Here is a 24502-nt window from a genome sequence, read left to right as displayed (position 1 = left end):
GCAGATCTCCTCTATCAAATAAAGATTTCCCCTGAGGGAAGTGGTTGTGACTTTCAATTATTAGAGGTTCTTGCAGGACAAAGATGATGCCTCCTTCCTTAAACAACAAGCTGCCGGTGGACAAGAGAGCTACGTCCCCTCCATTAAATGGGGAGCCCCAGGAAATAGAAGCCACATCCCCCCCACCATCAGACAGGAGTCTCTCTCCTGGAAGATGGGGCCATGCCTCCTCCATTAGACTAGGAACTCCCAGAGGACACCCCCCCCCACCTGCTTGCCCCCACAACAGTCCTCGAAACAGACTTCATTCAGTCAAAGAGGAGAAGGGCTTCCCTCTGGGGGCAGAACCAGGGGGAGTTCTGCCCAATCGTCCCTTGTGCAGGGTCTCACGCCACCTCCCATTCATGCCCTCAACCGACCCAAAGCAACCTTGCCATACTTAAGATAGCCATGTATCTGGATGGAGGCCAGCGGCCGCCTGTCCCAATCCAGGAATGTTGACTTCTCAAGCGATTTTGAGGGGGTGACGAGGAAAGCCCTGACAGGAGGATGGCCAGGACAAGCTGGGCACCCAGCTCTGGCCTGGATGCCACCAGATGCGTGGGCTCCCTGGGTTTCTGGTCCTGCCTCTGCTGCCAGCGGGCAAACCTCTTCCCCCTGGGGCCACTAATGTTCCTCCCCCAGCCCCCAAATCAGCACCCACTGCTGGCTACAGTGACAGGAGGCACAGGAGAGGAAGGACAGGTCCCGCTGTGAGGACATTAATGGCCTCCCCGAGGGCCAGGTGCCATCCCTGAGCCTGGTCCAAGCTGCCTTCACGGTCCTCTTCCCTACATGTGCCAGCTCGGGGAGCTGCTATTAGTTAGCATCGATCCGCAAAGTGCTTTGCTGACACTTTTTATGAGCTTAGCCTCACCCGGGGCCCTGGGGGTTAGGAGCAAGATGTGGAAATGGAGCCAGGGGGCCCAGGCCACTGTGCAGAGGGAGAGAGCAGTGAAGACCCGAGGCCAAGGCCCAAACAAGTCCAGGGCCGGCACCCAGCAAATGTCAGCTGAATACATATTCGCTGAAAAGCCACCTTAATCTGGTAACTTAACCTGGGTATATTTTGTTATTATTACTATAAGTTCTATTTATTGCATTTAATACAAGCCCACTGCTATTGTAAACACTATATTAACTCATTTAAACCTCACAAGAACCCTGTAAGGTAGATACTCTCATTATTCCCACTCTACACAGGATGAAAATTAGAGACAAATAGTTTAAGTAACTTGTCCAACATCACAGAGCAGAAGAGAAAAAACAGAAACAGTTCAAATGATCTGCTTCATCAATTAAGAAGTGAAAATATAATTACAATGCTTTGAATTTTAAAAGACTTATATACTTTTTTTTTTAAATATTTTATTTATTTATTTGACAGAGAGAAATCACAAGTAGATGGAGAGGCAGGCAGAGAGAGAGGGAAGCAGGCTCCCTGCTGAGCAGAGAGCCCGATGCGGGACTCGATCCCAGGACCCTGAGATCATGACCCGAACTGAAGGCAGCGGCTTAACCCACTGAGCCACCCAAGCGCCCCAAGACTTATATACTTTTGAAAGATATAATTTATCCTGTGTTCCAAACCAAATACATTCATTATTGGACATACCGTGGTATTCTCAAGATGTGAGAGGTCTTCTCAAAGAATATTACAGATTTGTAAAGCACAAGCTTCTCAGTCCTCTCAAAATACAGTTCTCCTTTCTTTTTTTTTTAAAGATTTTATTCATTTTGAGAGAGCAAGCAAGAGTGAGCCCGTGTGCCAGGGGAGGGGCAGAACGAGAGAGAGAGAGACCATTTCAAGCTGACGCCGATGCAGGGATTGATCTAACCACAAGATCGTGACCTGAACTGAAATCAGGAGTCAGATGCTTAATGGACGCAGCCACCCAGGCACATTTATACACTTCTCCTTCTTTTGAAACTTCTCACTGAGCAATTCTATTAAAATTTAGAAAATAAGAAAAATCCACAATAGCAATCGGTTTAAGATTTCTCATGTATTTGTTATATGCTAGGTACTTTGCATATTTCTCATGTTTAATCTTGAAGGCAAATCGAGAAGCCATTATTCCCTTAGTCCCTTGAGGGCGCCTATCTGCTGCACCTTGGTGGGCGTGGTGGTGGGCGTGACCCACTGATGTCCACCCCGCCCAGGCTGGGAGCTGCTCAGGGGAGGGGATTGCGCTTGGTCCAGAGAAGGTGCATCAAAGGGGTTAGCGGCTTGAGGTCAGGCAGAAGACGGGTGGCTTCATCAGCCCGGACTTCAGCTGTCTGCAGGGTTAGATGAGGCCCTGGCACTCAGCTAGAGCCCTGCAAGTGGGGAAAATACTAACCACCACCACCACCATAAACAAACTCGCTGAGTGGCCTTGGGCAGGTTCCTGCCCACGTTGGCCTCCACTGGCTCACCAGCTCTCAATCCAGGTCACGTTACCTTGATGGGCCTCAGCAGCTGAGAGGAGGTCATGGGTATGAGGAGTTCCTAGGAGGCCAGAGACAGAGGCCTATTATGAGAACAAGGCTGAATTAGCAAGCATTTGTAAGAAATCCATTTTCATTACTTTCAAGAACACAGAGGCCTACAGATCAGGTGGGCACAGCAAGGCCAGCCGAGAGTAGCTGTCCTCAGTGAGGCCACAAGCAGGAAGGAGCCCTCAGGGCATCTCCAAACCTCTCCCAGAATCACACCCTGGGGCTTAGTAATCAACACCTCCATACCCAACCCAAACCCTCCACCTGCTCCTTAGGATTCCCTTCTTTGTCCTGGGAAGTGTGAGAAGCCTGCCAGGAGGAACAGTGTGGGGCTCCTTCGTTAGCCACCCATCTGGAGTGGCAACTTTAGAACCAGCTCTGGCTGCCTAACCCAGATGCTTGTAAATCTAATGGAGCTGGTTGTGGGGACCTGCTCCATTCTGAGGATCGGACTGCCCCGTGGGGACCTTGCCCCAGCCAGACCCCAGGAGGCCAGCTTGCCCAGCCTTCACCATCCTGCCTCTATTCTACTGCAACTATGGGGACCCTGAGAAGCAGAGGGGGTCTGGGGTGAACACAAGGCCCACATGTGATAGGGGAGGTAGATGCCACAAACCAAAAACAACTCTGCAAAGGGACTGTGAGCGAGAGTTGTAAAGAAGGTGACAGTAATTCCAGGAAGTGGCTCGGAAGTCACAGAGAACAGGCGACATGTGTGATCGGACTTGGAGAATGATTAAGAGTTTGCCGGGTCATCAAGGTGAAGAGAGAACACTGAAGTGATGTGCGTATGCGTGGAATTACATATCCTTCTAGAGCAGACTTTATGCTTCCAGATCATTCCAAAATCACGATCTCATTCAATTCTCTCAAATCCCATAGTGGTGTTCTTACCTGCCCTCTCTCACTGCCCCTCACGCACCTGCAAATAAGGAAAATAAGGTCCAAGGAAGACAGATGATGAGCCCAACGGTAAATGGGGGCCAATTTCCGGGGGAGAGGGTACGAGTAAAGGAGGGATGCTGGCCGAGATAGCCTCTCCCCATGAAGGGGGTGGTATTCTTATTCCTGTTGGGCAATAGCCCCTCATTCCCCGACCCTGCTGGTCTGTGATGCCCTCCTCCCAGCCCCTACATACGTGCATTCTCCTCCAGAGAGCCCAAGGCCCCTCAGCAGGGTGGCCGGCAGAGGGACAGAGCAGCCTTCAGAGGAGGCCAAGGGAGAGCTGAGCTTCTGGGAGCCCCAGTTTGGAGGCGCCACCCCCCACTCCCGAACGCTGATAACCTCGACCTCTCATACTGCAAATATCCTATCCTCTCCTCAGCTCCCACAGCTGCCGCCAGCCGCTCCCTCTCCTCCCTCCAGCTCTCGCCCTCCCCAGGGAGCAGTGAGCTCAGCCTTTCCCATCAGCCATCCCTGGGAATGCTGGGAAATGCACAGAAGGCCAGGAACCGGCAGAGGCCTGCCCCAGAGAGGGAGGAGGAGGAGAAAATAGGCTTTGGGCTTTTCTGAGGGCCACTGGGGGCATCCTGGAGGCAGGGCTCCATTCTGCTGCTTCTGCTGAAGCCCAGGCTAGGCTAAGGGCACAGTCTGCCTGTCCTTACCACTTGCTCTAGATGAAGGTGGGATCTAACTGCTGGGGCTGGAATGGGCCTCTTTTTATGGATGGGGAGACAGAGGCCCAGAGAGAGGAGGTCAAAGAAGCAGGTCTGGAGACTGATTGCCATGTCCCAGGCATTGTTGGAAGCTTTCACATTTCTGGTCTCCTTAATCCTCACAACCACCCTGCAAAGTATGTGTGGCAGGCTGACGAATGGCCCCCTGAGATGCCCACATCCGAATGCCTGGAACTGTGACTAGTGTAGCTTACATGGTAAAAGGGTCCTCGCAGGTGTGATTTAGTTAAGGATCTCAAGATGGGGCCACTCCCCTGCATTATCCAGATGGCCCCAGTGTCATCACAAAGCTCCTTATAAGAGGGAGGCAGCAGGGTCAGAGAGAGAAGAGGCAAATTTGTGCAGAGGGAAGCATCGAGAGAGAAATTGGAAGATGCTATGTTGCTGGCTTTACCGGGAGCCAAAGAATGCAGGCAGCTTTGCAAAAGCTAGATAAGGCAAAGGAACGGATTCTGCCCTCGAACCTCCAGAAGGATCGCAACCTTACCAACCTACTTGAGAACTTCTGACCTCCAGAACTGTAAGAGAAGAAATATGTGCTGTTTTAGGCCACTAAATCTCTGGTAATTTGTTATAGAAGCAACAGGAGACTAATCATCCCATTCCCATTTTGCAGATGGGGACACAGCCTCAGGGAAGGCACGAGACTTCCTTGGGTCCTGCATGCTCCCTCCCACAACACACTTCCTTGGGTCCTGCATGCTCCCTCCCACAACACACTGGAGGACTCCCTGGGACTCTCCAGGGGCTATGAAGGCTGGGAGCCCCTTGGCCAGGGCTTCAAGGCTAGGGGAAAGTCTGAGAGGGAGGCAGGGGTCTACTACTGCAGGGTCAAGGTTGAGGATAGAGGAAGGATGGGATCTGGGGAGGGTAAAGCTGTGCCTACAAGGAACTGTATTATGGCTGGGGCCTCCTGGAGCCAGTGACTGAGTACTACCCTGCCCCAAACCGTGAGGCGGAGGAGGCCTATGACAGGGAGGAAGGGCCCTGGCTACGCAGCTGGGCTGAGTGGGCCACGAATTTGCAGGATTAACCAAGATTAGATGAAATCTCCCCATTATCTCTCTTTGCTCCTGATAAAACCCCTGAAAGGAAGACTCCTTATCCTTCTTCCCACAGGACTGGTGGGGAAAATGAGGCCCTGGAGGTTAGTGGTGGCCTCAAGTTCTCATAGCTGGTAAGAAGAGGAATCTGCGTGTTTGTGACCATCAACGTAAGGAAACCATGACCAATGGCTGTTGCTGACATTTTCTGTCAGGCTTGATGCATACCTGTTGAGTCTCTCCTGGGCCTCAAACCCCTTCACTGCTTCCTGCAAGCCTTTCACAGTCTGAACCCACCCACTCCCGTCCCTCCACCATACACACGCCCTCCAGCCACACTGACCGTGGTTACTTCCCTGAAGACACCAAATTCTGTACAACTCTGTGGACTCTCCCACAGGAGAGAGGCTCCTGCCTCATCAGCCCAGTACACACGCACTCATGGTCCTGGCCACACCCGTTCCTCTTTGTGGGTAAGGGAGAGGGATCAAAGCCAGAGGTCAGCCCTCGGCAGCAGGAGGCCTGGCAGACTGGAGCGGAGAGGGCCCGAGTGAGCCAGTCATTTCCTACATAGTAAAGGAACAGCACCCTGGATGGGGCACAGAGTGTGGTGGGTTATCTTCACGGGGGAGCAGGCCCTCCCAGAAGTGCAGACCCCAGGGCAGTGGGGTTGATGGGGTCTCTAAGAACCTTAGGGCCCACCCCTCAGGACACACGTAGTGGCACAGAGGCCCAGAGAAGGACAGGACTCGCCCCTGGCTCCACACTGTGTCACTATGGGAGTTTGGGTCTGCCACTCACAAGCTGGGTGACCTTGGGCAAGGAACGAGTTATTCTGATCCTCATCGATAGAATGGAAATAACAGTGCCTTTCTTGATGAACGCATGGACAGGACCTGGTGCCGGGAGGCCTGTGTGAAGTGAAAGCCACTCTCGCCATTGAGAGAGCAGGGACTAGACTCAGGACACTGGCTGGGGGAGCTCATCCCTCTCTGTGATATAGCCGGTGGGTTTCATTTAACCCCGGGCTGGGCCCCGAGGTGGGGGACACCCAGACAGAAGGATACTCAGCTGTCTGCAAAGCCGCTGCTTCTGGGCCCCCAAAGCTGGTTAGTTCTTAATCCCACCAGATCGTCTCTAGGAAAGGGATTACCAGCCTGATTTTCCTTCCCGTTAAAGAAAGGACTACCCCAAGGGAGTCAGCCTGGGCTACAGGGGCTCCTGATCCAAATCAGGGCACTGCACTGCCCTCCTGGAGGGAAGAATCCGCTTCCCACAGGCAGCACTGTGCTGGGCTTCTGGGCTGTCACTTTGCTCACACCTCATTCACCACAGCCACCTGAGGGGACTAGGAGGTCCATTCTGATGAAGAGGAAGCTGAGGTTTGCGGAGGGTCAATAACATGCCAGCCATGGGAGCTGGCAAGGCCACATTCCTACTGCTCCAGGAGGCCTCTGGGCAAGAGCTGTTCCTATTCTAAAGCCTTGGGTCCAGGGGAGGAAGCCAGAGCCATGATCTGGCCCCAAGGCAGCCAGCCTCCTCACCAGCCTCCTGACCAGCCGCCTGCGGCCCCTGGGGCCCATCACCTCCCTCCAGGCCCTCTCCCCTTACCTCGGCCTCCCCAGAGATCCGCTGTTGGTAACTATGAACACAGCACATGGCGTTTTGTTGCCTCCATCCGGACAAGGCTGTCCACCCCCAACGCCAAGTTCACATCCACTCCATCTCAGATATTCGCTCATTGGGTACATCCTCAGAAAGCCTTTGGTGACCTCCCCCAAATAGGTCAGCACCCCCTCAGGTATTCTCAGGGCACCCCTCACAGTGGGAACTCTTGCCATCTCTCTGCTCCAGACTGAAAGCCCCATGAAGCCAAGGACAGGGTTTGTGTGCTGCCCTAGTTTCCCCAGGGGTGTGCCTAGAATTGGCACGTGGCCTCGGCAGGCCACTCTACACTGGCCTGGGCCCGGCACTGGGCTGACTGCTGAGCCCAAGCTTCATGCTGAATCCTGCACTTACTAGGACGTGGGGGTTCTCATCCTCCTGTATAGATGAGCACGTAAGACCAAGAGAGATAGCGACTTCCCTGAGGACACCCAGTTAACCTGGCCCGTGGCTGGGACCAGCTCCTAGAACCAGCTAAGACATCTGCGCACCCAGTGCCAAATGGAAATGCAGGGCCCCTTGTTCAGATGTCAAGACAGTAACAGAAAAGCATTTAACCAATCCAGAGGGCCTCCTGAGCTTGGGGCTCTAGGTGACCGTACAGGTCACCCACCCGGAAGCACTCCCATGTTCTGACTCCTGACCCAAACCCAGGCTCCTCTGGCTGAGAGGCCCTTGGGCATCAGTCTCTTTTGGGAAAGGTTCTGAGCACCTGAGCATGGGTCAGAATCACGTGGGAGACTTGTTAAAACCCAGCTTGCTGGCCCCTACCTTCTGAGTTCACATTCGGTGGGGAGGGTGAGAGGTGGGCCTGGGAATATGCATTTCCAACTGTTGCCTTTTTAGAGGTACTGCAGACACAGTGGCCCCGAGATGCTGAGAACCGCTACCCAGAGGAATGCACACTTAGAGGCATGCGGAATCCAGGACGCTGTGGAAGGAGAGATGGGCTATCAGCGCTGAGAATATCCTGCGTCCTTGCCAGCGGACCCAGGCCCCCAGTGCAAAGGGCCAGCCCTGCCAAGAAGGAGTGTGGGAGTGGAAGGAGAGAAACGGAGGAAAAAGAAAAACTTTACACAGGTTACCTTAATTTTTGTCACGGTCTCGAGAGGCAGCTTGTGTTACCTCTATTGAAGAGGAAATCTTTCATGCAGAAGTTGGTGATTTGCTCAGGGTCCCAGCCAGGAAATTATGGAGACCGCAGCTGAACCTGGTTCTAACGTAAGTGTTGTCACAAGCCTGCTTCATCCAGCTGGCCCTGACAGGTTCTAATCCCATGACCTGCTCGGCCCAGGGGAACAGAGCTAGTGGCCTTGGGTTCACGAAGTCCCATGCCCCAGCAAGGCCTCGAAAGCCCTGAGGGCCCTCCCCCTCCACCACCTGCCTGCCCCCGCAAACCCAGGCCTACAGCACAGAGACCTGGGACCCTGCTGAGCGGGCTAAGTGCTGGCACCATTCCAACAGGCCGGAGCACCCATCCCCAGAACAGAGGCTCCTCCCACATCCCAGTCCTTCTTTCCAGCCTCCCTTCTTTCCACTTACTCGCATCTACTCTCAGCCCCAGATCACACACCCTTTGTTCCTTCTGTCTGGAATGCCCTCCCTACCCTGCTCTCTGTCCAGCTCTGACCCATTCTGAAACATGTCACCTCTATTAGGAAGTGCCCCTTCAGCACCTTATCCGTCCTCACCCCTCTAACGTGCCACACTCTGGTTCACTGGCTGCTCCTCCAGAAGTCATTCTACAAATATTTACCGAGTTATCTGCCCTATTCCAGACACGGTGCGAAGTGTTGAGGGTACACAGCCCAGGCTGAGCTCCATTGGGCCCGGGTATGGGTCTCCTTCACCCTGTGAACCTCCTCCAGGGGGGGCAGATGGAGAAGGGGTCCTTGAGGGTCCTCAGGGAATGACGGGACCTCAGCTAGGAACATGAAAAGGTGGTTGGGGCTGGGGGGTGGGTAGTGCAAATTCTGTACTCCAGGCCACTGCCTAGCTGGAGGGAGCAGCTCCCCAGTGTCCCATGCCTGGAGCACAGATCCTTGCCAAAGCAGCACAAAACTACAATGAAATGAACGCAAGGCACGTTATGTGCCCTGACACCAAGGGGCTGCCTATGCCATGGGCTCCACAGGGAACCAAGGTCTGGAGGGGAAAAGGGACACCTGGAGCAGGAGGCAGCGCTAAAATGGGCCTGCAGCCTCCTCTCCCAGGAGACGTGGGTTTTAAACAGGAGGGGAAGGTGGAGGCAATGGGCCCCCACCCTGAAGGATATGTCCCGTGGACCCCTCGTCTGGAGACAGAAGGCATTAAGGGAAAGCCACAGCCCGCAGAAGCCCCAGGCGGGAGAGGACGGCTACTGAGGAGCAGGGAGCCTGGAGTGCGGCCAGACTGGCAGAGGAAACATCTTGAGAGGCAAGAGGGAGGTAGGGAGGAGGAATGAGAAAGGAGGAAAGAGCCAGACACGCAAACACCTCCGCCTCCTCTTTCCAACCAAAACAGAATCTCCAGAAGACAGACCTGAGAGGAAGGAGACAGGGAAAGAAGCCGGGGCCTCAGAGGGGCAGAGTCTGGGCAGGCGCCCAGGGCTGGAGTCTCTGGAATCTTCAGGGACTGGGCAGCCCTGCTAGAGACTGGAGCTGGCATGGGGGGTGGGGGTTGGGCATCAATCACCAGTGCCTGCCCAGCTCTGTACCCACAGGGGCTGGGGCTCAGGGAGGAAGGTGACAAGGACTCTGGTCACTCCTACTGCTCCTTCAAGATCCACTCAGGACCGACTTTTCCCAAAGCCCCTGAACCAACCTCTGGGCTGGGCTGGGCTCCACACAGGATTGAACACAAACTCAGAAAATACTGGGCAGCAAAATTGACGTGATGGTATAGTCAAGGCTTAGCCCTCAGAAAGCCCACAGGCCGGTGGGAAAGCCAAGGAATTCAACGGATGGAGAGCAGGCACTGAGGCAACTCCGAACTCCCAGACAAACAGGACTGGCAAGCACTGTGGGACAGTCCATAGAGCCTTAATGGGTGCCTTTTCCTCTGGTGGGACAGGCTGCTGGGATAAGGAGTCAGGAGGAACCAGGGGAGAGGAAGGGGGAGTCCTCCTCTTTGTCCCCCACCCCTACTCCACACTCATACTCTCATACACACACACACTCCCACACACACTCTCTCTTGCAACACAGAGAGAGTCCTGGGGCTGAGGGGCTTCCAGGGATCTGGGTTCTCATCCTGGCTCTAGGACTCAGATCATTCCCTTGACTTTTCTGGGTTATTCCATTCCCTCACCTGTATAATGGAAATTCTCCTATCTGTTTTCCTCTCAGGAGAATCACCAGGTTAAGGACAGGTCTCCACATAAGTAAGAGCTGAGGCCTCTGGTATGACTTGGGCACATAGGAGAGTCCCACCCCATCCCTGTCCTGGCTGGTACCTTCTTTCCTCAGGCCTTCATTTTGGGATAGCGAGCTGGGGAGACAGAGGCTGTGGTCAGGAGAATGTGGCCAGGTCTGGCATCCAAATGGGAGAGTGGCCCCAAAGCAAATTCACTTCCTGTCCAGGGGCCCTTTCTCTCCTTCCTCTCTCCCTACTGGAGGAAAACAATCCTCCCCGCACATACGTCCTCACCACTGTGTGAGAAGCTTTATTGCAATGGGGTGTGTCTGGGCTCTCCCTCATCTGACCAGCTCTAAGCTGCTAGAATTGAGGGATCCTTCTCTTGTTTGTTTTTTTATCATAGTGAACCAGTCTGCCTCGGGTGAACCTTCCACTCACTAGAGGACGTAAGTCAAGTGACTCCCCCTTCCTCAGCCTGTTTCCTCATCTAAAACGAGGCGATGACAAGAGGGCCAACCCTATAAGGTTGTTCTGAGGATTGACCAAATATAATGCCTAATGCTTGGTAACACATATACCTCTTATTATTATGAATAATATTCCACCAATATTTACTTCCATGTCAGACACTGCTGACCACCGGGGACGAATGGTGACTAGGGCAGGTTTGTACAACGGACCCAACGTTTCCCTTCTAGCAGAGAAGACAGCAGGGCTCCACACTGCCCAACACCAGGGGGTTCCGTGGCACAGGCCACAATGCCAATAGCGTCACCCACAAGTGTGCAGCTCCACAGCCCTGCAAGACAGACATCCGAAAATAGTACACGGTGACTCTTACAGTAAGGGCCGCCAAATACAGGGCTCCAAGAGCCCAGGTTAGGTGATGGACCAGCCTGGGAAGTTGAGAAGGCTTCCTCAGGAAAGGAGGTCTGAGTTAGGAGCTGAAGCAGCAGCAGTAAAAGCAGAAAGGGACAAGGGGTGGCCCATTACACATTGGCTCGGAGGCAGGGGCAAGCCTCATTGAAGGTGCTGAGGGAGAAGAGGCATGCGGTGCGGGGGACAAGACCAACAGCACCCAGTCACCAGGTGGCCTTGGTCACCAGTCAGGATTTTAATCGTCAGCCTGATAAGACATTGGCAGGGTTTCAGCAAGGAACGGATGCAAACAACGGAATGACCCTTAAATGTGCTCACTTTGGCCACTAGGCGGAGAATGGAAGGGCAGAGAGGCTGGAGTAGACCCTGGCAGACCAGTTTGGGGGAGGGAGGCAGGCTCAGTAATAAGGCTGCTCTGGGTTCAGATCCCACATGTGCACTTTCTGAGCAGGAAGCAAGATCCCAACAGCACCTGCCTCCTTGGGTTGCTGTGAGGATACAATGAGCAACTTCACGTACGTCAAGAACTGGCAAGAATCCCAGGCCTGCAGACAGCCCTGTGTGTTCAGCTGGCATGGTTTGTCCAGGGGAGACACGGACATGGAGGCCGCCCTCATGTGAGAGGGAGCCATGAGACAAAGGGAGGCAGGGCCGGACTCCAGCGGTGATAGCAACAAGAGCCCACTTCAAGCACGCAGCTGCTCCAGCCCCAGGGCCAGCTGTGACCGCGCAAGACCCTGAGCCAGACGTGCCCAGCTGAGCCCTTCCCACATCCTGACCTGCAGAAACCAGGAGAGAAAAAAAAAATGAACCGTTGTTATTTCCAGCTACTAAGTTATCAGCTGATTGTTTATGCAGCCAAGGAGAAATGCAACAACTTGTACTGAGACTGACCTGGCGGGCGCCTCCTCTCCCACAGGCAAGGCACTGAGCCTTCACAGAGAGAGAAAGGCCTGCAGGGGAGAGGGAGGACAGGCAGCTGCAGAACCTGGGACCTTTGCAACTTCCAGGATCCTGCCCTCAGAGGGTCACTGGGTGGTTTCGAAACTAATTGTTTCAGCATTATTTGGAATAGCAAAAAAACTAGAAATAATGTCCATGCCAAAGAAGGGGAGAGTTCGATAAACTGAGGAGCATTTGCATGAGGAGCTCTGTGTGTCATTAATAAATATGGATTTATTAATGCTGGGTTAATGGCAGGGAAATGCTGGAGGAAAAAAGACACTCGTCCAGATGTCACAGACAGCTTAAGCACCATTGTGCCTGAACACACAGGCACCTGCACACATACACGTACACACATATGCATAGCAGAGAGGGCAAACACTGAAAAAAAATTTTTAATGTTCTTCCAAAGCGATGAAATTATGGACAATTGCTATCTTCTCCTTGTCTAAACTGAAGGTTTTGTGTTTTTATTTTTTTTAAATTTTACTTCATCATTTATTTATCAGATGGAGAGAGACACAGGGAGAGAAGGAACACAAGCAGGGGGAGTGGGAGAGGGCAAAGCAGGCTTCCTGCTGAGCAGGGAGGGACTAGATCCCAGGATGCCAGGCTCGAACCCAGGACCCCCGGATCATGACCTGAGCCAAAGGCAGACATATAATGACTGAGCCACCCAGGCGCCCCTGATTTTGTGTTTTTTAAAATAGTTATTGAATGATAAATATTAGTTCTTTTTAAATGTGCCCTCAGAACTCTCGTCACTGTGTCTCTGGGATGGCACAGTCCCAGAAGGCTAGCCTGGTAAAGGTAAGGGTTCTTGCCTTTGTTGTTCTGGGCCGGTGCCCCGGTGCTAGAATGGGGCCTGGTACGCAGCAGGTGCTTAGCAAGCCTTTGTTGAATGAGCAAACGAATGCATGGCACTTATCAGACCGCACTGTGTGCTTCTGAGTGCCCAACAGCCTCCGGAACCAGCCCTCAGACGGGGACCTGGTCTGGCCCCGCTCCATATCCCCAGGATTCGGCACAGGGCCTGGCACTGAACAAAGACCCATGGATGAATGAAAGGCTGAATAAATGAGTGTTCTACCCAAGAAAATTTCCCTGAACCCAGTGTGCCAAACCCTTGAGAGCCAGTGTCCACATGTGCAGGAGTGTGCTGTCTGTGTCTGGGAGAGAGGGGAGGGGATATGAATACATCAGGGCTTTCTGAGAAGCCAGAGAACTCTGCCTGGCCTGACTCTGGCTCTGCTTTCTTCCAGAGGCCCTCTAGCACAGCGCCGCTGCCTGTTTTATCCATCCTCCCACCACCAGGGAGGAGTTCTGGAAGCCTGACTCAAGCTACTTAAGACGTAACTTTGTTTTTACAAGAAGAGAGAAAGCAAGCTCCTTCCTGGAATGACTTTTCTGCTCCTTTGCCCTGGGACAACCTCCATGACAAGCAGCTGGCAGGGGAGCCAGCAGGTGGAGCCAGAGCTCTAGGTGGAAGGAGGGCAGGTGGCTGGGGGTGAGCTGAGGGCTGCAGGCGGAAGAAGGGGAGTACAGGAGCTGAGCAAGACTCCCCTGGGGGTGAACGGGAGTCACCAGGACCTGGTGATTGTGTGTGTACTGAATGTCACAGGGAGGGAATGGGGCATATGACCGTGCTGGAGTGACAGGCTGAGGACGGCAGTGGGAGGGGTGCCGACATGGATGGGTTGACAGAGCAGAGATGGGCGGCAGCCAGAAACAAACTGTTTCAGTCCATGAGACTCTGAGCCTGAATGACTGCTAGAAGAGTCGGGGAGGCCGACAGGGGCTGGCCAGGCCCAAAAGGAGGCAAAAGCTTGAAGGCGGGAGCTCAGGAGAGACCCCTGACTCCCTCTTTGACCCCCTACCTCAGTTGTCCAGAACGCAAGCCCTAAAAATACTATCCATTTTTTATAAATTAAATCTCCACAGATGTGACATGTCAGGCCCATCCCACGCATGGGCTCAGGTTTGGAGGTTAAAAGACACTGACAGCCCCAGAGCACAGCCTGACCTCTCCCAGGATAAGCAGGGAAACCAAGGCCCAGGGACTTACTAATGTTCCAGAAAGCCCAAGGCACCAGCCCCCAAGACCCAGGTGTTTTCAAAATCCAAGAAAGAGGACTGCCAGGTCCTAAGGGAGACAGTGCCTGCTCAGGAAGCTCCGAGAACCGGGAGGTGATGCAGATTTTCATTAACAGCTGGATCTACAGGCTCAGCGTGGGGGAGGAGGTACAGTAGGGCCTGACTCTGCATCCAGATATGAGGGCGCCCCTGAGAACAGGACCCGGCCCCCCCCTTCCCACCCCCACCTCCCTGCTCTCCCAGTCCCGCCCTCAGGGCACAACCTGGGCCTGGTGCTAAGTGAGCAAATAAATGAAAATACGAATGAGCGACAGTAACAGCAGCTAACACTCAACGCGGTACCCACTTTGTGCCAAGCACGTTCTCAGCATTTCGCAAATATTAATGCATTTAATCCTCAGGAACATCTTATAATTTCCATAATAAAAGATTACGAGTCCCCTAATAAAAACTTCATTACTCCCATCTCACACCTAAGAAAACAGAAACAGAAGGGTTAAATAACCTGCCCAAGGCCACAGAGCTCTGAATCCCCTCAGTCTTATTCTAGAACCCTTGGTCCTACCAGTCTGCCAAACTGCCTTCCACTTGACACCTGCACACTTCACGGCTGTTCAGTCTCACCCCACCTTCCTCCAGGAGGCTCACCCCAACACCCATGTCCCACCTCCAGCATCCTTTCCTTACGGATGTGTCTTTGGAGGGGGCATTAAAAAAAAATAATGTATTAAGGTGAAATTCAAATAACATAAAACTTAGCATTTCAAAGTGAACAATTAGTGGCATTTAGTACATTCAAGATGTGCAAAAAAAAAAAAAAAAAACACCACCAACAACAAAACCAAAAACCTACCTCCTCCATTTCCAAAACATTTCCATGGCTCCACAGTGAAATGCCTCACCCATAGGAAGTCTCTTCTCCCCATTCTCCCCTTCCCCCAGCCTCTGGCAGCTACAGATGGATCTATTCTAGACATTTCATATAAATGGAATCGTACAATGTGTGACCTGGGCAACTGGCTTCCTTCACTTAGAGCAATGTTTTCAAGGCTCATCCCTGTCACAGCAGGCACCGTTGTGTCATCCCTTATTATGACTCAATACTCCTCCATGGTTTGGACCGACCACAATCGGTTTAGACATCCATCCACTGATGCACATTTGGACCATCTGTTTCCACTTTCGGCTGCCTTTTGATCCTCACCGTGACCCTGTGAGTGAGGACTATTGTCCTGTCTCCTTTCTGGAAGCAACGCCGATATTCATCTGTGGTCCAGAGGTGACTCGGAGTGGAGCCCCCTGCCTGCCACCCTCGTCTGCCACCAGCCAGTCACCCACCCTGCAAGCCACGCCTTCCCTGGACATCAGTTACCACAAGCCAGGCTCTGGGCCAGGTGCTGACAACACAGAGTGGAGGGCTTAGGTGAGGCCCCAGGGTGCCCCAGGACCTGAAGCTGCAGAGATGCGCTCCTGCCCACCCCCAGAGGTTCCAGAATCCAGGCACACCACATCCAGAATGAGTGGGGCAGGAGGACCCTGCTCCTTTTCCTCCCTAAGCCTTAGCTTTCCTTCCAGCATAGAGGGAAGATGGCCCCAGCAGGAGGCTCTAGAGAGTTACACAGCAAGACTGCAAGTGGAGCAGGAATGTTGAGCCGGAAGGGCCTCCAGAAAACACAGGACTCACAGCCACGGAGTGGAGAGGGGGCATGGGATCAGGACAGCCACGAGAGTTTCCCCTACGATCGGTCATTTCAACCCTAAGACATAAATGCACGAGATAAAGCCTTTTGTCTGGAATGTCCACTAAGCCTTCCTGCTGTGGAACTTTGAGCTAAACTTTCTCTGAACCTTCTCTTTGCCCAAAAGTTGGGGCTCAGGCGGGACTCTAGAATTCTAGATTCTAGGTTGAGAGGAGTGAGCTGCCTTCAGAGGGCCCTTCCTTTTGGTATTTTTTGTTTTGTTTTGGTTTGGTTTGGTGTTTGGGTTTTTGATAATGAGGGGGAGAAAAAAAGAGAGAGGTACGGGAAGGCGGGCGGCGGAGGTGGGGAGAAAGAATCTTAAGCAGGCCCGTGGCCACCATGGACCCAGACATGGGGCTCAATCTCACGACCCTGAGATCATGACCTGAGCCCAAATCAAGAGGGAGATGCCTAACTGACTGAGCCATCCAGGGGCCCTTCTGGGTTTTTCTGTTTTTTTGTTTTTTGAAGACTACTCCCCTTCAGGCCACCTCTCTGTGTAAGACAGTGGGGCTCTGAGCTCTAGAGACACACAGAGGCCACCTCCTTCCTGTCCTCCAAGTAACTACCTCTGCCACATGTTTGACTGTTAATGGGACCATCCTGAGGGAGTTTCTGGAACTCAGTGTGGAGTTGGTCAGTCTCAGTCGTCACTAACAGTCAGCACCGCCTCCTCAGGCTCCCCTCACATAGGCCGGACAAACATGTGGCGAATGAACAAGAGAACCAACAAGCAATCCCTCGATGATTTCCCAGCTTCTAGCCTCCCTTTCCCAGTCTATTTTTCCACATTGCTACCACTTGAACCTTCACCTCCTGCCCCTCCTGCAGGTTCTGTGGCTTTAAGCAGGCTGCTTAATTTAGCGGAGCCTCAATTTCCCCATCTGCACACAGGACTCTCCTTGTGGGGCAGCGAGGGAGATGAAAAGAGAAAGCAGAGGCCCAGCACCTCAAGGGCTAAGGAGTCCTCCAGGGAAAGCAATTGAAGGAAAACTGTTTCTCTTTGGCACCCCACCCCATCCTACGCCTCTCAATCTGATCCTCTGATCTCCCTCTGTTCCAGAGCCTGGAGGAAAAAGCCTAGCCCCTGGGCTGGCCCCTGGCTGGATGTAAATGTTTATGCCAAGCCCAGCCTCCCAGGGACAAGTTATTTGCTCTGCTAGTAATTAATTGCAGTAAGACTGCCTGGGTAATAAACTCTGCCGGGGAAACATAAACAGTTTGCACTGAGCTCCAAATCCATTGTGAGGCCAGCAGAGAGGGTCTGCAGGAATGGAATGTTCCCCCTGCCAGATGACAAAGACCCCTGGAGATCATGCAAAAAACAGCAGCTGACATTATGGGGTGCTTACCTTGTTCTTTGGCACAGTTGGGCCCTTGGACATCTGATACCACTATTTTCCCCGTTTTAAAGAGGAGGAAGCTGAAGCTGAACAAGGCAGGGTGACTTGCCACAGCTGGAAAGTGGCTGGGCTGGGAGGGACACAAAGCCTGACTTCAGAAAGGCGGGGGAGAGAGGGGAGGAAGGCAGCCATTCATTCACCAAAAATGTATGGGTACCCCTTGTGCCGGGTACTGGGACCAGAAGAAAAGAAAAGAAAAGAAAGTCGCTGGTACAGAGGGTGACAGCAAATTACTACTGACAGTCAGTAGCCATTCAAGTTACTACTGACAGGCAGGGCACAGACCACCCATTAGGCCTCTGGCAGGAGCGCACAGTAGGTGTGCAGTAAGTGAGTTTCTGGCTTAAACGTCCCGCACCTTTCTTTGACCCAGTGCAGCTTCTCACCAACCAGTTCAAGGTGTCTAGAAGATACTGTGCCAGGGCTGGGGGTGTAGTGATGGATGAATACAACACAACATTTGCCCTCGAGGATCCCAGTCCAACCAAGGGTATACGCATATGGATAATGGAGTAGAATGCAAGACAGCTGGATGAGGGTCATGGGGGAGGAGTGAGGGATAATCAGTATTTACTGAGCACCTAATGTGTGCCAGTGCTAAGCCCTACACCATCTCATTTAGGCCTTACTACAACCCAGGCAGTGGGGAGAGAATATTATCACCCCCATTTTAAAGATAGGAAATCAGAGGTTCAGAAAGATTAGGTAACTGTTTCAAAGTCAGAGACATAAGCAATAGTGGCTGGATTTGAAAGGTAGCCTCACACCAAAGTTTCTATTCCTTCCTCCCAGTCCCCACATCACTGCCGTTCCCTCCCCTCCCTGAAGGGGGCGCTGAAGTTGTGAGGGACGGGACCACCGTCATTAAGCTACCTTCCCCTTTCCCCAGCTCAGCGCCGGCATGCACGACGTGGGAAGCAGCGCACCCTGCCGGCCTGGTTTCCCTTCTAAGCAGGAAAGGTCTGGCTTGCCTGCTTGGGCTGCTTCACTCAAACCAAACAGGTCAGGCTGGTGACCTCTCACCCCCAGCAGCAGGAAAGTTCGATCCAGATTTCCACTCTGCCCTCCCCCACCAAAGGGCCACTCAGTTTACAATGGCCCTTTCCCAGGAAACTGTACTCCACAGCTATTAAACCCTTTTCCCCTCTTAGCTCATCTGACCACCAGCACCCCACCCCAGCTGTCTGAATGCTGGCACCAGGCCCAGCACAGTATAGGTGAATCTGACAGAGACCCCAATGGAAGGGGTGCCTCCCACCCCATTCCCCCAAGCCTCCAAATCTCCCTACCCCACCCCCTCCCCATCTCTATCCAGGTTCCACTCATTTACTGAGCTCCCGCGACAAGCCGGGGGCTGTCCCAGGCGGTTTCACCTGCGGCATATTATTTAGACCTTTCCAGGCCTTTTCACGTAGGGATGATGTCCACGTTACAGATGAGTAAGTCTGAGGGCCGAAGGACTTCTCCAGTCTTTCCTTTACACAGCCAGGGAGCTTGGCAGCTGGGCCTGGCCCGGAAGTGGCTCACCCAGATGGCTTTTGGGTCCTGCCTCAGCAGGGAGGGCCGTAACTGATGACCAGGTCCGCGTGTGTGGGGTGAGACCTCCCCGAGCACACGCAGGGACATGGCGCTGACATCCTGGCACAAAGGACCACCTGGCCTGAGCAGGGGCGGATTGAGGCTTGAATGAGTTCATAGAGTTTGGAAGCCCTCTTTAAAAAAAGAAAAAAGAAGAGTACAAAAATATCTTCTTTTTGCACCGTTCACAGAACCTCTGAGTCCGTGGACACAGCGCTAGGTCTTGGAAGGGGCCCTGGAGCACAGAGGGCCTGAAGCTGAAGCTGCGCCAGCCTCACGGTGAGTCCGCCCCTGGGCTGGAGGAAGGGCCCAGAGGCGATCCGAACACCACCCGCCTTCACAAAGGCCCTGCCTCCAGCCCAACTGACAGAGGAGGCTCCGGAGGACATTCCTTCTTCTGGTCACGCGTCCTGCTGCAACTAAACCCTCTCTGCCACAGAACCAAGTCTGGCTGGCTGGCTGTCTCCCTCTCGCCACGGTTTCAGAAGCAGCAGAGCTCATCTGAGCTCAGGACCAGCCCACGGAGTGTGCGTGCTCCCATGGACAGCAGCACTGGACTTCTCTGTGATCCTGGAGCACGCCTCCAGGAGGGTCCTCCATGCCTGGGTGGGCAGGGTCGCCTCCACCTGTGCCTGGACCCCTGGGCCAGCAGAAACAGCCCCACCAAGAACCTCAGCCCCAAATATTTGAAGGCTATGACACTGTTTACCCAGTGTTCCCACATCCCGCATCCCATCTGGTCCACACATCAGCCCTGGAAGGTAGGCAGAGCTGATTGTATTGTCCCCATTTACAGAAAGGAACAACAGAGGACACGCATTTTATGCCTCCTCTGGGCGAGACATGCCAAGGGACCTTTGCAGGTGATATCTCACAGACACCCTGGCAGGAAGGGCTGGATCCTCAGGGAACAGGTAGGGAACTGAGGCCTTGCTAGGTCTCTGGGCCAGGACCAGGGAATGGGGCTAGAGCTCTGCTCTCCCATCTCCCAGCCTGGACCTCGGCATAGTCTCTTCACAGTCTGGAGTACACAGCTCCTGAGGAACACCATGTGTCCTGAGGAACACCGTGTGTCCCATGAAGAACAATAGGCCTCCAGCTTCTGAAGCAGAGGAGCAGCCAGTGGCTTATTACAGGCCTTCCTAGAAAAAGGGGATCAGACAACGTGTGCATATGCTTTGGAAGCCTGAAGCTTGCTTAAAAGCAACAGCCTCGCAGACTCAGGGCCTGTACCTTTCCCTATGCTGCCAAGCAGCAGAAGGTCCCGAGCCCACCCCCCACCTTCCACCTGCTCCACTACCCAGACCCTTCACGAGACCACCTCTCCCCTGACAAGCCAGCTGCCCCGTGCTTGCTTTTGCTTGCCCAAGTCCCAGCTCTGTCCTTCCCTTATGATTTACCCACTCATATGTCTGTTCTACAAACCCTTATGGAGAATGTAGTCCTGTCCACAGTCACCCAAGACAAAGGAGTATCGCTAGATGGACCAAGACAGTCCCAGGAAAACTGGAATGATTGAGCACGCTGCTGTACTGTGTGCCTGGCCCTGTGCTGGTCAAGGAGGACACACTGGATCTGGCTTCCAGCTGGAGAGTGGCTCTCACTCAGTGAGGAACTACCATCAAAGGTGCCTGCTGGGCATCTCACACATATGATCCACTGGAGTCTCAGGAGGAGGGTATTATCATCTCCATGGTATACACAGGAAACTAAAGCTCAGAGAAGTGACTTCACCGGCCCAGAGGCACAGAGCTATCAGTGACATGCCAACACTTGAACTCAGATCCCCTGAGACAGAAAAAGGAAAGGGCAGGTTCCAACATGAATTTTTCTGAAGACAGAAAAATATAAAGATATGTTTTATCTGATTAGTTTTGTGTATCAGCCCCAGATATTTGGCATGTGCTAGAGGTTCAGAAATATATGTGGAAGGGAGGCAGGGAGGGGAGGGAGGTGGGAGGGAAGGAGGGGGGCAGGAGAGAGGGAGGGGAGGCAGGAGAGAGAGAGGTGGGGCAGGAGGGGGGGAGGGAGGAAAGGAGGGGGCAGGAGGTGGGGGGAGGGAAGGAGGGGCAGGAGAGAGGGAGGGGAGGCAGGAGAGAGAGAGGTGGGGCGGGGGGAGGGGGGAGGAAAGGAGGGGGCAGGAGGTGGGGGGGAGGGAAGGAGGGGCAGGAGAGAGGGAGGGGAGGCAGGAGAGAGAGAGGTGGGGCAGGAGGGGGGGAGGGAGGAAAGGAGGGGGCAGGAGGTGGGGGGAGGGAAGGAGGGGCAGGAGAGAGGGAGGGGAGGCAGGAGAGAGGGAGGGGAGGCAGGAGAGAGAGAGGTGGGGGGGAGGAAAGGAGGGGGCAGGAGGTGGGGGGGAGGGAAGGAGGGGAGGCAGGAGGCAGGGAGGGGAGAAGGGAGGAAAGGAGGGGGCAGGAGGGGGGGTGGGGGGGCAGGAGAGAGGGAGGGGAGGCAGGAGGCAGGGAGGGGAGGAGGGAGGAAAGGAGGGGGCAGGAGGGGGGTGGGGGGGCAGGAGAGAGGGAGGGGAGGCAGGAGGCAGGGAGGGGAGGGAAGAGGGAGGGAGGAAGGGAGGAGGAGGAAGGGAGATGATAAAGGAGACTGGGAAAGGAGGGAGGAAGGAAGGGAAAGGGAGGGACTAGGGAGGGAGGGGAGGGAAGGGAGGGAGGGGAAGGGAGGGAGGGAGGGAGGCACGTGCCTAATTTAATCACCTCCAGGCTCAGAGATCCCAACCCCCAACTCACAATACCGACATTTCCCTTTCCACAGCCAGTGTCAGCTGTTTTCTTAAAGCGCTAGCGCCAGGAAGGAAGTGAGAAGAGGGAAAGAGTGCTTCTCCTTTGGGTCAGCAGCTCAGGGCTCGCTTCCTCCAGGGAATCTTCCCTGACTCACACCTCCACCCAGTTCTGGCCCCTACGTATGTGAGTACAACAGCCATGGGTGTCAGAAGTGTATGAGTTTGCACACACGCCCATGGGTGTGTGGGGCTTGTACTCTTGCTTCAGTTCACTTCTGCAAACCTAGACCTCACGGGGCCAGGCCAGCCCTATCAGGAGCTGGGGGGGGGCCAAGAGGTACCAGACACAGGTCTGCCCGCAAGCACAGGAAACTGATGTGTCAGCAGCCAGCTCTGACGGAACGCGCCATCCCACCCGCAAGACTGTGAGGTGCGAAGGAGCACTGACGGCCTTGGTGCAGGGTGCCCAGTCAAGGGAAGGTGTCACACCTGGGGTGCTCAGTACAACAGATCAACTATACCACACGGGGGTGAAGTTCAACCTTCAAATAGAAGGGAGCTGTGCCCAGTCAGAGAAAGAAGGCATTCCAGTCGGAGAGGCCGGCTTGAACAAAGGCACAGTGCGGAGAAAATGTGAAGACTGTAGAGGAATATCCAAAAAAATCAGCGCAGCTGGGGTGTGGGCCGGGTGGTGGGGAGAGCTGGGAAAGGAGCACAGGAAGGAAGTTTGGCACAGACGGTGGAGGGCCTCCAATGCCCCCTGGAGAATGTGGACTGTCCTACAGGAAATGGGGAGCAACCGGCCAGTTTCTAAGACAGAGGAGAAAAATGGAGTCAGATGTGAATTTCAGAATAAGAGGACGGTGTGGGGGGCATCTAGACTGAGCAGCGGGACCAGGATGGAGCCAGAAGATTCTGGTAACAGTCCAGGCCGGAAGCAGTGCTTAGCCTGAGCCAGCCGCAGGAGAATAGGGAGAAGAAAAGCACTTCGGTGATAAGGACATGTATATATCACCATGAGGCTGGGTGCCCCAAAGGTAAGGATCAGGAGCTTGGCACATCCCTGCCCCCAAACACTCCAACAGAAGCTGAGGCTGGAGGGAGCCAAGTTGCTGTGTGTGTGGCCTGGGACAGGACTCGATCTGGGACTGGGCCACGGTTCTTTGGTTGAAAGTTCTACTTACCAAAAAAACTTTTACCTTTTTTTTTTTTTTTTTTAGCAAAATTGACTGTAAAAAAGTGAACGTCAGAGCTGATCAGATTGTCTGAAGTCTGCGCACTGAGACCTTGCTGCTAAAGTCAGCCCTCTAAATGAGAAATGAATACGAGCATATTAACCATTCCATTATCCCATGTGATCATCTTTGTCATTTTTAGGATATTAAAAAAAAAAATCTCTTGCAAAGAAAAAGTTCTCCTTACTGAGTTTTAAAAATGCTTCCTGGTTTCTTCCACTGCCCTGGGGCTATAAAGGTCCATAATAAAATCATCCTGCTGATGTGCTGGGCACTTTCATTAGCACAGATACAACAGAGAAAGAACGGAAGCTTTATGCCCATAGGCTGAAAAACCCCGGGAAGCTACCAGGGATACTGGAGATCCTGCTAGAAGGAAGGTGAGAACCCCAACCCACTGCTCCTCTTGGCCACCCAGGCCCTCACCTCCAGAGACGGACCTCAGAGCCACGTGTCCCCCACCTCCACTGCCACGCCACAGCCCCAAAGCTTAGCACTGTTTCTCAAAAGACATTGTTTCCCATTTCATGTCCATTGCTCATCTAGAAGTCATCAGACCTTCTACAGATCTCCTCCACCGGGGAAAGTCTTTGCTCTGATGGCCCTCCACCAGAAGAGACCAGGACAGACCCCCCCCCCCCGAAACTGCCTCATTTCCGACAGTGGGTTTGCAGGACCTGGTGTCTCCTCCTATATCCGTCCCATTTCTTCCATCCAGGCCCCAACATTCACTGTGAGGCCATGAGGCAGAACCTTGAATTTCACCCTAAATATTGTGCCCCCCAACACTTTGCAGCCTCACCTGGGTGGCTCAGTAAGTTAAACGTCTACCTTCCGCTCAGATCATGATGTCGGGGTCCTGGGATCAAGCCCAGAACCTCATTGGGCTCCCAGCTCAAGGGGTAGCCTTCTGTCCCTCTCCCTCTGTGCCACCCCCCATGTACCCTCTGTCTCTTTCTCAAATGAATAATATCTTTAAAAAAAAATTTTTTTTTTTTTAAAACAATCTGCAGCCTCCGCCTACCCCTAATTAACAGCAGCTGAGGGGTCTGACACTGTGCCTGGCACAGACTCACCACCAGCCAAAGCCTGCTCCAGGGTCTCCCACTTCTAAGGAACTGCCTCTGACCCTGAGCCACTTGGCGGGCTTTGCCCCCCCCCCCATATAAACGAATCCACCTTACCCCCTTCTTCTAGTGTGTTGTGATGATCTATTTCCTCTCCCTCAAAAGACAGGAGCAGCCCCAGGACTGAGACTTGCATGTTTCCTCCTCTTCGTGCTTCAGATGCCCAGCCCCGAAGTGTTCATTCACAGGTCCCTTCTTGGGAGGACTGGGGTGGCAGAAGAGAAAGGGATAAGCCAAGCCTGTAAATGCCCAGCCCAGAGGAACCCCCATGGTGTTCTCTATCATGGAGGTCTCTGCTACCCCAGACCCCGAGGGCTAGGCCTCTGAGAAGGGTTTCAGGTAGGGGACAGGAGCAGAGCTGCTCCGCAAGTCAGCCAGGCAGCGTGGAGACATGTGTTGAATGGAGGTCTGGGCCTGGCACCCAGCGAGTGCTTCAGAAATGTTTGTGGAATCTAGTGGAACAAACTGAAAAATGCTGGCTATTTGTTCCTCTGGCTGCAAAGAGGCCAGGTCCCCGCTGGGGGTACTTCG

At 53.6% G+C, this 24502-nt stretch overlaps 1 protein-coding gene across 7 annotated transcripts in view; it reads right to left on the bottom strand.

Moving 5' to 3' along the window:
- The window catches only part of ARRB1 (arrestin beta 1), a 75023-nt gene that overhangs the window by 39896 nt on the left and 10625 nt on the right, over window positions 1–24502 (bottom strand). For 2 of the 7 annotated variants that reach the window (XM_032356407.1, XM_032356409.1), the window contains exon 2: window positions 10193–10372. The exons of 1 other annotated variant lie outside the window; for it this stretch is intronic. In XM_032356407.1, coding sequence (XP_032212298.1) covers window positions 10193–10372 — 180 coding nt within the window. Of the gene's footprint in view, window positions 1–10192; window positions 10373–10818; window positions 11040–14504; window positions 14632–24028; window positions 24147–24502 lie in introns of those variants that run through there. 4 more of the 7 variants (XM_032356412.1, XM_032356413.1, XM_032356414.1 and 1 more) reach the window with 4 other exon arrangements.

Source organism: Mustela erminea, chromosome 9, assembly GCF_009829155.1.
Source record: "Mustela erminea isolate mMusErm1 chromosome 9, mMusErm1.Pri, whole genome shotgun sequence".
Taxonomy (NCBI): Eukaryota; Metazoa; Chordata; class Mammalia; order Carnivora; family Mustelidae; genus Mustela; species Mustela erminea.
This window is presented reverse-complemented; position numbering and strand designations above follow the sequence as displayed.